The sequence below is a fragment of the Heterodontus francisci genome, chromosome 14 (assembly GCF_036365525.1).
Source record: "Heterodontus francisci isolate sHetFra1 chromosome 14, sHetFra1.hap1, whole genome shotgun sequence".
NCBI lineage: Eukaryota > Metazoa > Chordata > Chondrichthyes > Heterodontiformes > Heterodontidae > Heterodontus > Heterodontus francisci.
Genome location: NC_090384.1, coordinates 42576876 through 42592314, shown reverse-complemented (window position 1 = coordinate 42592314; position 15439 = coordinate 42576876). Strand labels below are relative to the sequence as shown.

The 15439-nt window shown below is 41.2% G+C and overlaps 1 protein-coding gene across 5 annotated transcripts in view; it reads right to left on the bottom strand.

Annotated features, from left to right (window-relative positions):
* The window catches only part of nap1l4b (nucleosome assembly protein 1-like 4b), a 131375-nt gene that overhangs the window by 82221 nt on the left and 33715 nt on the right, over positions 1–15439 (bottom strand). For all 5 annotated transcript variants that reach the window (XM_068046081.1, XM_068046080.1, XM_068046076.1 and 2 more), the window contains exons 2-3: positions 11552–11585; positions 5598–5665 (exon numbers count right to left, since the gene is read on the bottom strand). In XM_068046081.1, the coding sequence (XP_067902182.1) occupies positions 5598–5665; positions 11552–11568 (85 nt within the window). In that variant the 5' untranslated portion in view covers positions 11569–11585. The remainder of the gene's footprint in view (positions 1–5597; positions 5666–11551; positions 11586–15439) is intronic.

Sequence of the window (15439 nt, the reverse complement as noted above, 5' to 3'; positions counted from 1 at the left end):
TCAGTGACGATAATATTTTCAAGATCTCAATCAAATCTCCCCAAAGTATATGCTTTGAGAGTAAAAGGTCCCAGCTCTCTAAGCCTATTGTGGAAGGCTGAGGGCCTTTAAGCTAGGTATCGGTGACACACTCAAACTTTTCTAGGGTCTTTACTTCACTCAGGTAATGGGAGCAAAACTAGACAAAGTATCCTAGATGAGGCCCAAACAGGGTCCTGTATGTTCCAACATGGAAGAGAACAGACGTATTGAGGAAGTAACCAACATAATGTGATGGCAGTCAGTGATAATGACTTTGTCAAATGTACTTTCTACTCCTGTCAATTTAAAGCTGTTTTGCAATGAAGAAAAATTAAGTTGAACAAAGCAAATAATAAATTGGGAATGTAGTCTTCAAAAATGTGAATTCAGATCGCTTCAATTGAGCAACTCTGAATTAACATTGTTAAATGGAATGCATCTGTCTAGAAAGATGTGACTTTGTGGCACTAGCTACTGCTGAAGCTACTTGAGTTCAAGTGGATCTAATTAATGGCCACAAGTTATACACTGGTACTTGTTATAGATCAAAGGGTTCAAAAAGCTTCAGCTAGTGTCTCAAAACATCAATCCTCTTTGCCTTGGACCAACCATCTGCTGGTGAAACCCTCATCCATGCCTTCATCACTGCCAGACTTGACTATTCCAATGTTGTCCTATCAGCTCCCTATCCCCTACCCTCTGAAAACCTCAGCTTATCTAAAACTTCGCTACTCATATCCCAGCCTACACCAAGTCCCATACATCCATCAACCCTGCCCCTGATCACCTACACTGGCTCTTGCACTCCCCCCAACTACTGTCATCAATTTAAAAATTCTCCAGCTCAAGTTTAAGTACCTTCATTTGTCTATAACCTCATCATGCCTGACGACCTCCCTCCCCCAAATTCTCCATTCTTCCAACTCTTGCCTCTCGTAGATTCCCTCCACTCATGCCCACCTCTGCCTCACCACTGGAAGCCGAATGCACCTTCTGCAACCTAGACCGCACACTCTTGAATCTCCTCCTCCAGTTATGGAGAAAAGCCTGAGGTTGCCCTTGCCTTCCAGAATGATCCTGTAGTAGCAGTTTTGGCTGCACGAAGCAAGACATGGTAATGGCAGAGTCAAATCGGTCCATGATTCATTACATTAGCCATGCATCAAGTTTTGATTTTGGAAAACTAAGATGGGGACTGTACCACAGGAATGGCAGAGGTGGAAAACAGCAAGCAATTTAGTAGGAATGAGGTGTCAAAGGCAGAATCGGGGCAGGGGGGCCCCAGTTCAACAGCACTGAAACAGGTGCAGCCGAGGGGAGAAGTGAATGGAATAAAACCAAAATACTGTGATTGCTGAAAATCTGAAACAAAAACAGAACGTGCTGGAAACACTCAGCAGGTCTGGCAGCATCTGTGGAGACAAAGAGTGTTAACTTAACGTTCCAGGTCTGCAACTTTTCATCAGGTCACAGACCTGAAACGTTAACTCTCTTTCTCTCTCCACAGATGCTGCCAGACCTGCTGAGTGTTTCCAGCACTATGCTTTTGAAAAGAGAATGGAGTTTTCACAGCTGATTAGTAAATGAATTGGGGAAAACATTTTATCTACAGGCAGATGGTGAGAGCAGTGGGGCTCTCTGGTGATAGGCAGATGATAGTAATCAGAAACAGCTTTGTCAGTGACAGAAGCACTTTTTAAAGACTAATTTTTCTTTACACTAGCAATTTTATTATTCATGTTATCAGAATTTAAAATACATTTTTAGTGTTTGTGATTAAAAGAACTACAAATGCAGGAAAACGTGACAGAAAATGCCAGGATTGCTAAGAGGCATTTGAAAAATAAAGGCAAGTTAACAGTTCAAGTAATGCCCTTTATATATACACAATAAAAGCAAAATACTGCAGATGCTGGAAATCTGAAATAAAAACAAGAAATGCTGGAAATACTCAGCATGTCTGGTAGCATCTGTGGAGAGATAAGCAGAGTTAACGTTTCAGGTCAGTGACCCATCATATATATTGGCTCATTTTCTCTTTTTACGCTGTACATAAAGCAGAATGCAGCTGCACAATTTATTACAGCCAATGTTTTAGCAACTCAAGCTACCTCAACTCCTTCTAAAGGGATCTGCATTCCTTGCTGTTGTCCACTCTAAGACAGAGCATACTCCAGCAAACACCTTCCATCCAACATTTCCTGACACAGTAAAATAACAAATACTGCGCATCCACACTACCTTTTACTGTGTAAAAGTATGGAAAATTCAATAACCACTAATTCCTGTTTTTTTTTTAAAAAAAGGTAATCTATTCCCTCAATAGCCTGGATGAAATTGAGATGTTAACGGATAGCACTAAGATTACAGCATTTAAACCGGAAAACATGAAATTCTAGTTTATTTCCAGTTAACCCAGTAGTATGTTGGTGGCAGGGAATGAACAGTACATTTTGCCCCAGAAAGAGAGGGTGGAGTGAAATTAGTGTTTGTGCTGACTAGCATTCCTTGGTGACCCCTGCTGGAAAGTGATGCCCTCCGTAGTCGAATAGCTCACCGACACTCATCAGCACAAAAATTGCTTGGTCAACTTACAGAAGAGCTGCCACTATACATGGAATGTACCCAGAAGCCAATGCCTTCAAAAGTGGAAGGTAAAGTGAGAGAAAACAAGGAAAAGGACCAACTGTACCCTGTGATCTCTCACTTCCAGCAGAAAAAGATGCACAAGTCTCATGGAAACATTCCACATAAAATCAGAAATAATCACTTATGCTGTCAAAATACTAACTATTTACACTGTAATCTGTGATCAAATCTGTTCCAGTGAGGGTAAAAGAACTGGAAACTGTTTTGGTTTTAAAAAACAAACACCTTTATGGACATCAAATAATTTAGACTGATGTAGTTTATGAATAAAGAACAAAAGAACAAAGAACAGTACAGCACAGGAACAGGCCATTCGGCCCACCAAGCCTGCGTCAATCTTGATGCCTGCCTAAACTAACACCTTCTGCACTTCCGGGGTCCATATCCCTCTATTCCCTTCCTATTCATGTATTTGTCAAGATGTCTCAAACGTCGCTATCGTATCTGCTTCCAACACCTCCCCTGGCAGCAAGTTCCAGGCACTCACCGCCCTCTGTGTAAAAAAAAACTTGCCTCGCACATCCCCTCTAAACTTTGCCCCTCGCACCTTAAACCTATGTCCCCAGTAACTGACTCTTCCACCCTGGGAAAAAGCTTCCGACTATCCACTCTGTCCATGCCGCTCATAACTTTGTAAACCTCTATCATGTCGCCCCTCCACCTCCATCATTCCAGTGAAAACAATCCGAGTTTTTCCAACCTCTCCTCATAGCTAATGCCCTCCAGACCAGGCAACATCCTGGTAAACCTCCTCTGTACCCTCTCCAAATCCTCCACGTCCTTCTGGTAGTGTGGTGACCAGAATTGCACGCAATATTCTAAGTGTGGCCTAACTAAGGTTCTGTACAGCTGCAACATGACTTGCCAATTTTTATACTCTATGCCCCGACCGATGAAGGCAAGCATGCCGTATGCCTTCTTCACTACCTTATCCACCTGCGTTGCTACTTTCAGTGACCTGTGGACCTGTACGCCCAGATCTCTCTGCCTGTCAATACTCCTTAGGGTTCTGCCATTTACTGTATACCTCCCACCTGCATTAGACCTTCCAAAATGCATTACCTCACATTTGTCCAGATTAAACTCCATCTGCCATTTCTCCGCCCAAGTCTCCAACCGATCTATATCCTGCTGTATCCTCTGACAATCCTCATCATTATCCGCAACTCCACCAACCTTTGTGTCGTCCGCAAACTTACTAATCAGACCAGCTACATTTTCCTCCAAATCATTTATATATACTACAAAGAGCAAAGGTCCCAGCACTGATCCCTGCGGAACACCACTAGTCACATCCCTCCACTCAGAAATACACCCATCCACTGATACCCTCTGTCTTCTATGAATGTTTCATGTTCTTACACTGCTCATTAAGTTCATGTATCAGTTAAAGAGAAACCTAACAACTAATCTTAATTTAAGCTATAGGTTTGCTGGTCTTATAAAAGAATGTGTACTAATTGTGTTTAGTCATTGCAATCTTAAATCTTCCAATGTTTCTAATTATTTGAATGATGGATCTAAAGGAAATCAGTTTGGACAGTTTCAATCCAATAACCAGTCGGCATGAACGCAAAGCAAAACTCACCAAAATTTTGCCACAAGTGACAGAAATGTAGCAGTCTCACTTAAACTAGGAAGTCAGACAATTAGAGAGACATAAAAACAAGAAATGCTGGAAATTAAAGAGAGACATAAAAACAAGAAATGCTGGAAATACTCAGCAGGTCTGGCAGCATCTGTGGAGACAGAAGCAGTTAACGTTTCAGGTCAGTGACCCTTCTTCAGAACTAGCAAATATTGGAAATGTAAAAGGTTATAAGCAAGTAAAGCGGGGGTGGGGCAAGAGATAACAAAGGAGAAGGTGTAAATAGGACAAGGTCACAGAATAGCTGACCAGAAGGTCGTGGAGCAAAAGCAAACAATATGTTAAATGGTGTGTTGAAAGACAAAGCATTAGTACAAACTGGTATAACACACCATTAACACATTGTTTGCCTTTGCTCTACGGCCTTCTGGTCAGCTATTGTGTGACCTTGTCCTATTTACACCTTCTCCTTTGTTATCTCTTGATCCACCCCCCCGTTTTACTTGCTTATAACCTTTTACATTTCTCATATTTGCTAGTTCTGAAGAAGGGTCACTGACCTGAAACGTTAACTCTGCTTCTCTCTCCACAGATGCTGCCAGACCTGCTGAGTATTTCTAGCACTTCTTGTTTTTATTTCAGATTTCCAGCATCCGCAGCATTTTGCTTTTAATTAAAGAGAGACTACCACTAGTGGTGTAGCGACAGCTTGTTTTGAGGCTATATTTCAAACAAATAGTAAAGGGAAACTTTAAATTTCACTTGGCTCACACCATATAGCAGCAACCAAAAGCCAACACTTTAAACAACGCAGAACCTACTTAATCTTTTCCCATCATAAATCATTAGAAACATTGGAAAATTTAAGATTGCAATGACTAAACACAATTAGTACACATACTTTTATAAGACAAGCAAAGCCATAGCTTAAATAAAGTTTAATTGTTAGATTGCTCTTTTACTGATATATGAACTTAATGGGCAGTGTAAGAACAGAAAACATTCATAAACTACTTCAGTCTAAATTATTTGATGTCCATAAAGGTGCTTGTTTTTTCAAAACCAAAACATTTTATGCAATGTTACAGACTAGTTAGATTCAGTGGTGGTGAAGAGACTCTGCAGACAGTGAGGGGATTTAATATGGCATTACAATGAAACCCCAAGCTGAAGGACTGACCAGATATACACAAGAGCAGACTGCATAATGAAAGGAAATACTAAGAACTGATAATATTTCATTTTTACAATCTTTAATCTCATTTAAAAAGTTCAGGTTCCTGAACTATTTTTAAAATCAGTTAACATTTAAATAAGTTCTCATTGACAAGAACTGTACCTTTTCCTTTGTTCTCAGTTGGCAGTTTATCCGTCCCCAAAGGCTCCACAGAAGCATCATCCCCTTTACTGAAACACAAAACAGTTTGTTAGATGGACTATGGATCAGTCGTAATGCAGGAGAGCCATCAAATACAATGCGAAGTGGATTTAAACCAAGCCTCCCTTTTATCATGAGCAAGCAGTTTATGCAGAGAGCATGGGTAGTGGCCCATGAAATTCATTCCAACATAAAACCCATGTTAAACTGCTCTTCAAAATCAAAGTCACGTACCAGCTTGGTCTAAAAAGTGGAAACCTATCAGGAGTGAAAAATTATACTCGATTCCTAATTTCAAAACCATTTAAGTTCAGCATCCAAAAAGGTTTCTATCCTGCCACCCTCATTATTAGCGATTTCTTGAATACTTGCATGTTTAAGCAGTGCAATAATGACAATGAGGATACAAACTGGGAGGAATTTAGAGTCATTTATGGCACAGGAGGCCATTCGGCCCATCGGGTCCGCACCAGCTCTCCATGGAGCTACATAGTCAGTCCCACTCCACGGCTCGATCCCTGTAGCCCTGCAAGTCCATTTCTCTCAGGCGGCCATCCAACTTCCTCTTGAAGTCATTGATCATCTCTGCTTTCACCACCTTTGTGAGCAGCAAGTTCCAGGTCATTACCAGCTGCTGCATAAAACATGTTTCTTCATATTCCCCTACATCTTTTGCCCGCAATTTTCAATCTGTGTCGCCTAGTCCTTGCACCTTTTATTATTGGAATTTTTCCTTGTATAACTTATCTAAGCCTGTCATAATCTTGTACACTTCGATTAAATCTCCCCTCAATCTCCTTTGTTCTAAAGAGAACAAACACAGCTTTTCCAACCTAATCTTCCAATTTTCCCTGGATACAGCAGAGGTGCCAGAGGATTGGAGATTGGCAGACGTGACACCCTTATTCAAGAAAGGGTGTAAGGACAGTCCTAGCAACAATAATTGTAACTAAAACCCTCCATCCCTGGAACCATTCTGGTAAATCTCCTCTGCACCCTCTCAAGGACCCTCACACATCCTTCCTGAAATGTGACGACCAGAACTGGACACAATATTCCAGTTTGGGCCTAACCAGAGTTTTATAAAGGTTCAACATAACCTCCCTGCTTTTGTACTCAATGCCTTGATTCATGAAGTCCAAGACCCCATAAACTTTATTAACAACTCTCTCATTATTTCCTGCCACCTTCAAAATCAATGCACATGCACCCCCAGGTGACTGTCCCTGCACACTCTTTAGAACTGTGCCATTAAGTATATATTGCCTCTCCCTATCCCTTCTGCCAAAACGCATCATCTCGCACTTGCCAGCATTAAATTCCACCTGCCAACTTTCTGCTAACCTATCTATGACCTGTTGCAGGGTGCTGATATCATCCTCATTGTTTGCCACACTTCCAAGCTTGGTGTGTCAGCAAATTTTGATATTCTATTCTTTATTCCAAGATCCAAGTCATTTATATATAGCAAAAAAAAACAGTGGAGTCCCAGTACTGACCCTTGGGGAACACCATTGTCTACAATCCTCCAGTCTGAAAAGCAACCATATTCTACAATTTGCTGTTTCTATCCTTAAGCCAATTTTTTAAGCCTCAATTTTGTTAACCATCCTTTTATGCGGTACCTGATTAAATGCTTTCTTAAAACCCAAATAAACAACATCCAATGCATCCCCTTCACCAACCTTCTTTCACTACTTCATCAAAAAATTCAATGAGATCAGTCAAGCATGAATCTGCCTTTTACAAATCCATGCTGGCTCTCTTTAATTAACTCAAACCTCTCAACGCCTGTTGATATTTTCCCTGATTATTGTTTCGAAAACCTTACCCACCACTGATGTTAAACTAACTGGCCTATAGTTGCTCACACTGTCCTTACACACTTTCTTGAATAAGGGTGTCACATCTGCCACTCTCTAATCCTCTGGCGTCTCTCCAGTAACCAGGGAAGATTGCAAGCCCTTCCATTATCTCCACCCCCACTTCCTTTAGCAACCTGGGATGCAAGCCATCCGGATCAGGTGACTTACCCTCCCTTTGCATAGCCAGCCTTTTCAGTACCTCCTCCCTCTCAATTTTTATCCTGTCCATTGCCTCTACTCTTTCTGCTTCTACTGATATTTTGTCAGCCTCCATTTCCTTAGTGAACACTGATACAAAGTACTCGAAGTATTCTAGCCTTGCCCTGCACCTTTAAGCATATATTACCCTCTCTTGAATAGGTCCCACTCCGCTTCTTACTATTAGTTTACTATTTACATGCTGGTAGAAGATCTTTGGGTTCCCTTTTATGTTGACAGCCATTCTATTTTCATATTTTCTCTTTGTTAGTCTTATTTCCCTCTTCACTTCCCCTCTCAACTTATTGTATATAGCCTGGTTCCCACTTGACTTCACCTGACATGCATCATATATCCTCTTTTGTTGTGTCATCACCATCTCTATCGCCCTAGTCAAGCAAGAAGCCCTGTTCTTGGTTTCCCTACCTTTCACCCTTGTTGGAACGTTCCTAGCCTGTACCTGAAGCATCTTCCTTGTTGCAATCCAGCTTGCTTTACTAGTCTTTGGTTCCATTCTACCCTGGCTAGACCCTTTCTCATCATGTTGAAATTAGCCCTCTTCCAATCCAGACATTCTACTTTATTTTGTTCCTCACTTTTCTGCATTATTAGTCTAAATGTTATGATACAATGATCACCCTTGCCCAAATGCTCTCCGCAGACACTTGGTTCTCTTGGCCCACCTCATTTCCCAGCACCAGATTCAGCAATGCCTCTTTTCTAGTTGGACTGAGAACTTACAGATCAAGGAAGTTCTCCTGAACACGTTTTAGATATTGCTCCCCGCTCCTGACACTTTACTCTAAAACTATACCAATCAATATTTGTCCAATTAAAGTCCCCCAATATCACCACTCTAGTTTTTGCACATCTCCGATTTCCCTGCAGATTTGCTCCTGTCTATTATTTGGAGGCGTACAGAATACCTCTAGTACCATGATCATACTCTTTTTGCTCAACTCTAACTGAATGGATTCTGTCCTTGCCCCTTCAAGGATATCCTCCCTTTCCAGCCCTGCAATGTCTTCCCTAACCAGGACTGCCACCCCACCTACCTTTTTTCCTTCTCTATCTTTTCTAAACACTTTATATCCTTTTATATTAAGCGCCCAGTCCTCGCTATTTCTAAGCCACATTTCCGTTACTGTCACTACATCATATCCCCAATTTTATCTGCAGCACCTGTGTAAGAGTCTGTCACTCTAGATTTGGCCTTTATAGCCACTCCAGACGCTGCTTCACAAACCACTGACCACCTCCAGGCGCTTACCCATTGTCTCTCGAGACAAGAAGGCCAAAGATATCCCCATACTGCTATCTGTGCTTATAGTTCACCAACCTTATTCACCACTTGGTGCGTTTACACACATGCACTGTAATCTTGTCTTTGCATTCCTCATAGTCCTTCTTCGTCCACTCCCATCTAATATGGAACTACTCCCTTCTCTAGTACTGTCTAACACTCTCACTTTGACCCCACCTAATACTTTGCTATTTCCTACTTTAATGCTGTCTCTTCCAATTCTCTATGCACCTTCGTGTTCCTCTCTTGTATTATCTCCTGGTTCCCACACTCCTGCCAAGTTAGTTTAAACCCTCCCCAATAGCACCAGCAAATCACCCCGCAAGAAAATTTGTCCCAGCTCTGTTCAGGTACAACCCATCTGGCCTGTACAGGCCCCAACTTCTCCACAACTGGTCCCAGTGCTCCAGGAATCTAAAGCCCTCCCTCCTGCACCATCTTTCCAGCAACACATTCAACTGCACTATCCTCCTATTTCTATACTCAATTGCGCGTGGTACTGGGAGGTACCCAACCAGACAGGCCAGCCATGGAAGTAGGTTAGATTCCAACCAGGTACAGCAGCCGTGGATGTATTCAGTGCTCCACAACAAGTGACTTGAAACAAATGCCTTGGTTTTCAGGCAACTCACATATTAATATCACTATTATCACAGCCCCCTGCTGTAAATCACTCAAGACCAACACGATAGCTACAGCTAACTCCACATGGAGATGCACCAAAAATTCACAGGCATGATTCTCAATCTACACAAAGGGAACATGATTCTCAGTCTACACAAAAGGAACATCTATGCTAAAAGTTATCCGCATAATGCATACCCTGCAACTGTAACATTTCCTTCCTTTTAACATTATCCCATCCTGCCTAAACTTACCTACTACGTGACAGAATCTCCAAGCTCAAACTTCAGGTTAGCTGACACTAACCCCCAAGTTCTACATACCCTAAAACTAAATATCAGCCTTTCCGCCAATGTTCACTTATGCCACCTCTCATGAACTGATGCCCTCTTGTTGCCTCTCCTTGCCACTCCATCTCATCACTCTGCTTCCCAGTCCCATTTCCATGTTCTGTGCTCACTAATCCACTCCCACAAACATTCACTTGCTGTATTCCTGCTGTGACCTAGGAACTGACCAAATCCTTTAAACCTCTGATTGCAATTTTATCAAGACAGAGTGCCATGTGTAGGGTCAGATATGGATGGCCACAAATGTCTTTCCTGCCAATCAGCTGGAAGCCATATCTGTCTCATCATAAATAAAATGGCAGTATTAGATCTCGTTATATATCCAAATGAATGCTGCATTTTTAAATTGGACATTATAGAGATTTCTGTTGTTCGTGCCAGAATCAGAAAATAAATAAGTGATCCAAATTATGTTCTACTACGGTCAGGGACTCGAGCCATGGATTCCACACAAACACAAAGCACACCCTGGGCCCAACCATTATTACACCAACTGCTGCTCCATTCTGGTTTCTTGAAATCAAAAAAATTCTTAAATTATAAATGGAAAGGCAAGAACCGATTTCTTTATTACACTTTTAAAAACATCAATGCAGTCAGATGAACAACATACAATTAGTTCCTTGCAAAGATGATCATAAATACAAAATTCTATCACTATCTCTAGTCAAGCACTTTATAGGGTAAAATCAAGATGTTAGCTGTGTTTATCAAAGTCAACAGCACTTAAGGGGAATGATTAGCATTTGAGCTCACTCATAAAACCTCAGGAACTGTTACTGCCGTTAATAACACTAAGGGTGTAACTGCAGTTACACTGTGTAATTTGCAGCACACCACCCCGTTCCTCTGAAGCCCTCAACAGACTTGCTGCTAAAGGCCTGTTACCCTACCCGACCGAAACCAGATGGGACCTGACGTGTGTCGGGTCAGGTAGGGTTGCACTTCCAGGTCCGGCATTCGGGCTCGGGTCGGACCAAGTCGGACACACTATCACAGGTAAGTGGCTCCACTGTTAATGTAATTTTTGGACCAGGAAGTTGGTTTTGTAACAATTATCTTTCCCTTGTGCAGATCAGCAAGGAAGCGAAAAACGGAAGGTAAGTTAACAGTACCCAGTTGCGAGATGTTAGCTGAGCTATGATTCAGTGCTATTCTATCTGCTTCCATCAGCAAAAGGCAGTAAGGAAATGCTATTGAGAGGCAGGATCTTGGCTTTCATACAAGTGAGAAAGGCCCTAGTAAACAGTAAACTGGTCCTACAGTTCTTTCTTTTCCTGTTCCCTTGGGTTAAGTACCAAGTTTCCACTTGCCAAGTGCTCATGATTGAAAGCAAGAATTTCCTGTATGGGGAAATTACAGGCAATGGACTAACTTGCAAATCACTTCAGTACTGTAACATGAATTAATTTATTGAATTTCACAACCTAAATGACATTTGATCATGCACAGTTATCCAACTATAAAGTTCTGTAACATTCTGGGGAATACTGCCTGCTATTTTCATCTTTCACAAATTGAACGCCATATTGTATGAAGACATGTGTCCAAGGCAACAGCGCCAATTTACCTTACCTGTTCTTATCAGCCATCTTTTAAGTTGATCCACCTAGAAAACAAAACAGGGAAAAGTTCAGTGCGTTACTTTTACAGGTATGCAATTACTCAAGATACCATCTTCAATCATAATGCAATCTAACAAGCAGGGTACTTAAGGGAGGGAAAACTGACTATGAATGGCAGGAAATTGAGCCCATAGCAGTGAGAAAATTTAAGCATTTCACTGTGAGGAAGCCATAGGCATAGATCTGCATGTTTTCCCATTTCTGAAAGTGACGCTTCAGTGAAACATTGGCTAGGATTGTTGGCCTCAACCAGTAAAACTGAAGTAGAGGAAAATTGGTTTAAACGTTAGAAAGATCAGAGCAGTGTCCTGCATAATTACTAAAGATGACTTAAATAACAGTTAAAAAGGACTAAAGTTATTCCATCATATTACAAGATATATTTACTCTAAGGCAGCATTTTTGCCCGTTTCAACAGATGTATCTTGGATGTTGAGTATAACAGGGAAACTGGAATTTAGGAATATTAAAATCTAGAATCTCTCTCATTGTTAATACAAATGTAATACAGCAGCTCTGACTGCAAGTATCACACTGAATTCCTTGATCATAAAATGCCCAACAAAAACTGGAAAAATAAAAGTACTTTTCAATGCTTCTTTTATTAATCTGGAATAATTTGTGAAAGTGAGTTACAAATTAAGAGGGCACCAACAGCATTCTCAAAGAGACTATAGAAAATAGCTGTGTAGAATGCACAATGACCCATCAGTAGTCTGCTTTCTTGCAAATTTTCTCTCCTCCTTTCTTGAAGTCCTATGATTCCACAGGAGCAACAGCCATCATATGCCTAGCGCAATCATTCAGCCACTGGTAGAGTTTAAAGCATAAAGTTAAAGTTTATAGAAAAAGGTTTTTCAGAAATGACAAGAGTACAATGCATTCCATGGTCAGATCCATTTGCTTCATCATCAATGCTCTGCAGTAGTCCACTATAGTTAGTTCTCAATTGGTTAAACTGATTAATTTATCATTGAGACCAGGACTGGTCAACCTTTTAGGGCGGAGGGCCGCATTACAATTTTTGCTCGGGCGGCGGCGGGGGCCAGTGAGCAAATTTCAAAAGGTAAAGGCATTAAAAATTTATCTTACCCATAAAAACATCAACAAATGTGCATTTTTGTGAAGCTTTAAACGATGAGACTAATTTATTGACTTACTTTCTCAAGATATTAAAAACTGATTTAGTCACATACTTGGCATTGTTTCTGCTTGCATAAGTAGTCAGTCTCTGCCCGCACACTTGATGTCGCGATGCAGAGTTTTCTGGATAGATATCATGTTTCAGGAGTGATCTTGATATTTCTCTCTCTCGTCTCTTCCCCCCACCTCTCCCACTCCCTTTCCCCTCCACCCTCGCTCCCCCTTCGTGTTCCCACCCCCCGCTTTCCCCTTCGTTCCCACCCCCCGCTTTCCCCACCTTTCTCTGACAGTTGTAATTAGTGGAAGCACTCAGTACAGCAGCTTTGTGGCTGGTCAGTTTATTTAAAAACAGTTTGCTGAGTTTCATTGCTGAAAGCTGCGCTTCCCTACATTGGACAGATTTGGGGTTTTCCGCTGGGCTTCTCACAAAGTCAGGAAACCCCGAATCTGTCAAAGCTGAGAAGTGCTTTCCGGCTTCAGCAGCTGAGCTGTGAAACTGGCAGCGCAATGTTTTTAAAAAGGCCAGTCTGCAAGAACACAATGGGAAGTTTCCCATCTCCAATCACAGAACCTCTGGTAAGGATGAGGAACAGCCCCAGGAACAGTTTGCATCTACAGGACGGATGGAAACATTTGGCAGGACAGATCCTGGCCTGCTGGCCATATGTTGGACAACCCTGATCTACAGGCAAGCCTATATGTCCCTTGTAATGGCATCGTATACAGTTTGATTAGTTTATTTGGTTACATAAACAGTTGACACAGTTACAAAACACAGGGCAGAATAGAAGCTTGGCTCGCACTAACTGGGAAATATTTGTAAACTGAGCATTCTTTTTAATTCATTCACAGGATGTAAGTTGCGCTGGCAAGAGTAGCATTTACTGCTCATCTCAAAAACTAAGAAAGCTCTGACCGATACCACCAGGAAACAGATTAACTGACTATTTATTAATTGCTCTTTATAGAGCCTTGCATTGTGTAAATCATCTGCCATGTTTACACTTCAAAAGTAATCCACTGGTTGCGAAACACTGATATCAGGACATTAAAAGGGTACTATATAACTACAAGCTCTTTTCATTGAGAATGAATTTCTGTTTAAGCAGGCACCTTTAATACTGATTACAAGATTAGCAGAACAATTCACTTTCATCAGCCTTTTAAATTTTTTACCCTATTGCTTTCTCTCCCACTTCATTTGCCAATACTTAATACTGCTCTTTTCACTTCTCCCACCTGTCATTGCTATCCTAAATGAAACAGTTCCAACACCTCCATTTTTAACTAAATGTGTGCCAAGTTTTTAGAGGTCATCCATCCCCTCTCTAACTAAACCTAAAGATTTTTGGGGGAGCTCATTACCACTGGTCGCAGAGCTGGTGCAGGAGGGCAGTTTCCAAAAGCAGTCCACGAAACGAAAAGGCCATTAACCTGAAGTGTGAACAGCATTTCTCACTCCACAGATGCTGCATGACCTGGTAAATATTTCAAGTATTTGCAGTTTTTATTTCAGATTTCCAGCATTTGAACATAATATTTACCTCATGAACCAAAACTTGCGCTCTTATGAATGCTGTGAGCAGGATGTTGTGCCACTGGACTACTTTAGGTATAGTCCATCACCATTTTTCAAAAAGGAGGTAAATATTATGTTCAAACTAAATTATGACAAAATGATCGAAAAGGTGTTGCATCTTCTTGGAACGTACTTCTTGCAGTCTTAATCCAAATGACTTTTAGATGATGGCTTTGTAGACTCTGAAGCAATAAAATTTGTGCAAGACACAATGCTTGTTAAGTCTCATAGAAAACTGAACTGAAGATGCCTACAAAAATCTCCAATATACTTATTTATTTTATTTAGAGATGCAGCACTGAAACAGGCCCTTCGGCCCACCGAGTCTGTGCTGACCAAGAACCACCCATTTATACTAACCCGACAGTAAACCCATATTCCCTACCACCTACCTACACTAGTGACAATTTACAATGGCCAATTTACCCATCACCTGCAAATCTTTGGGAGGAAACCGGAGCACCCTGTGAAAACCCACGCGGTCACAGGGAGAACTTGCAAACTCCGCATAGGCAGTACAGAGAGCTGAGAGGCTGCGGTGCTAACCACTGCGCCGCCCGCATATAGTCCAGACCCAAATGCCAATGAATAAAAGGAGCTGTCACAACAATCAAATTTAAAGACAAAATTACAGCAATCAAGCTCACTCTCATCCAGGTCTTACGTACCTATAAATCTCAAATGTTAATTTCTTTTGATTTCTCACATTATGTTACGTTCTCAATTCTGCCATTTAATCATCTACTTTACACTCAAGCAACACAACTGAAACTTGTCTCTTCACCAATATTGCCTGACCCACTGAGTGCTGCCATCATTTTATTTCTCATTGTGAATCAAGTTATGCCTGGTAAAAAGAATTAACAAAATGCCAAATAATATGGATGAATGAAATTAAGCAAAAGCAGATAATACTGGAAACACAATGTACATCTGAAAGTGTCTGTGCAGAGCACAAACAACTTGACATTTCAGCTTGCACCCTTTGTCAGAACTGGAAGATACTGCAGAAAAATTTCATTGAATTATAAAGGAACAGAACAAGAGTAAAAGGGAAAGATAAATACACACAAGGTGCTCCCCACCCCACCCTTAATGTTTAGAAAAAAATCAACT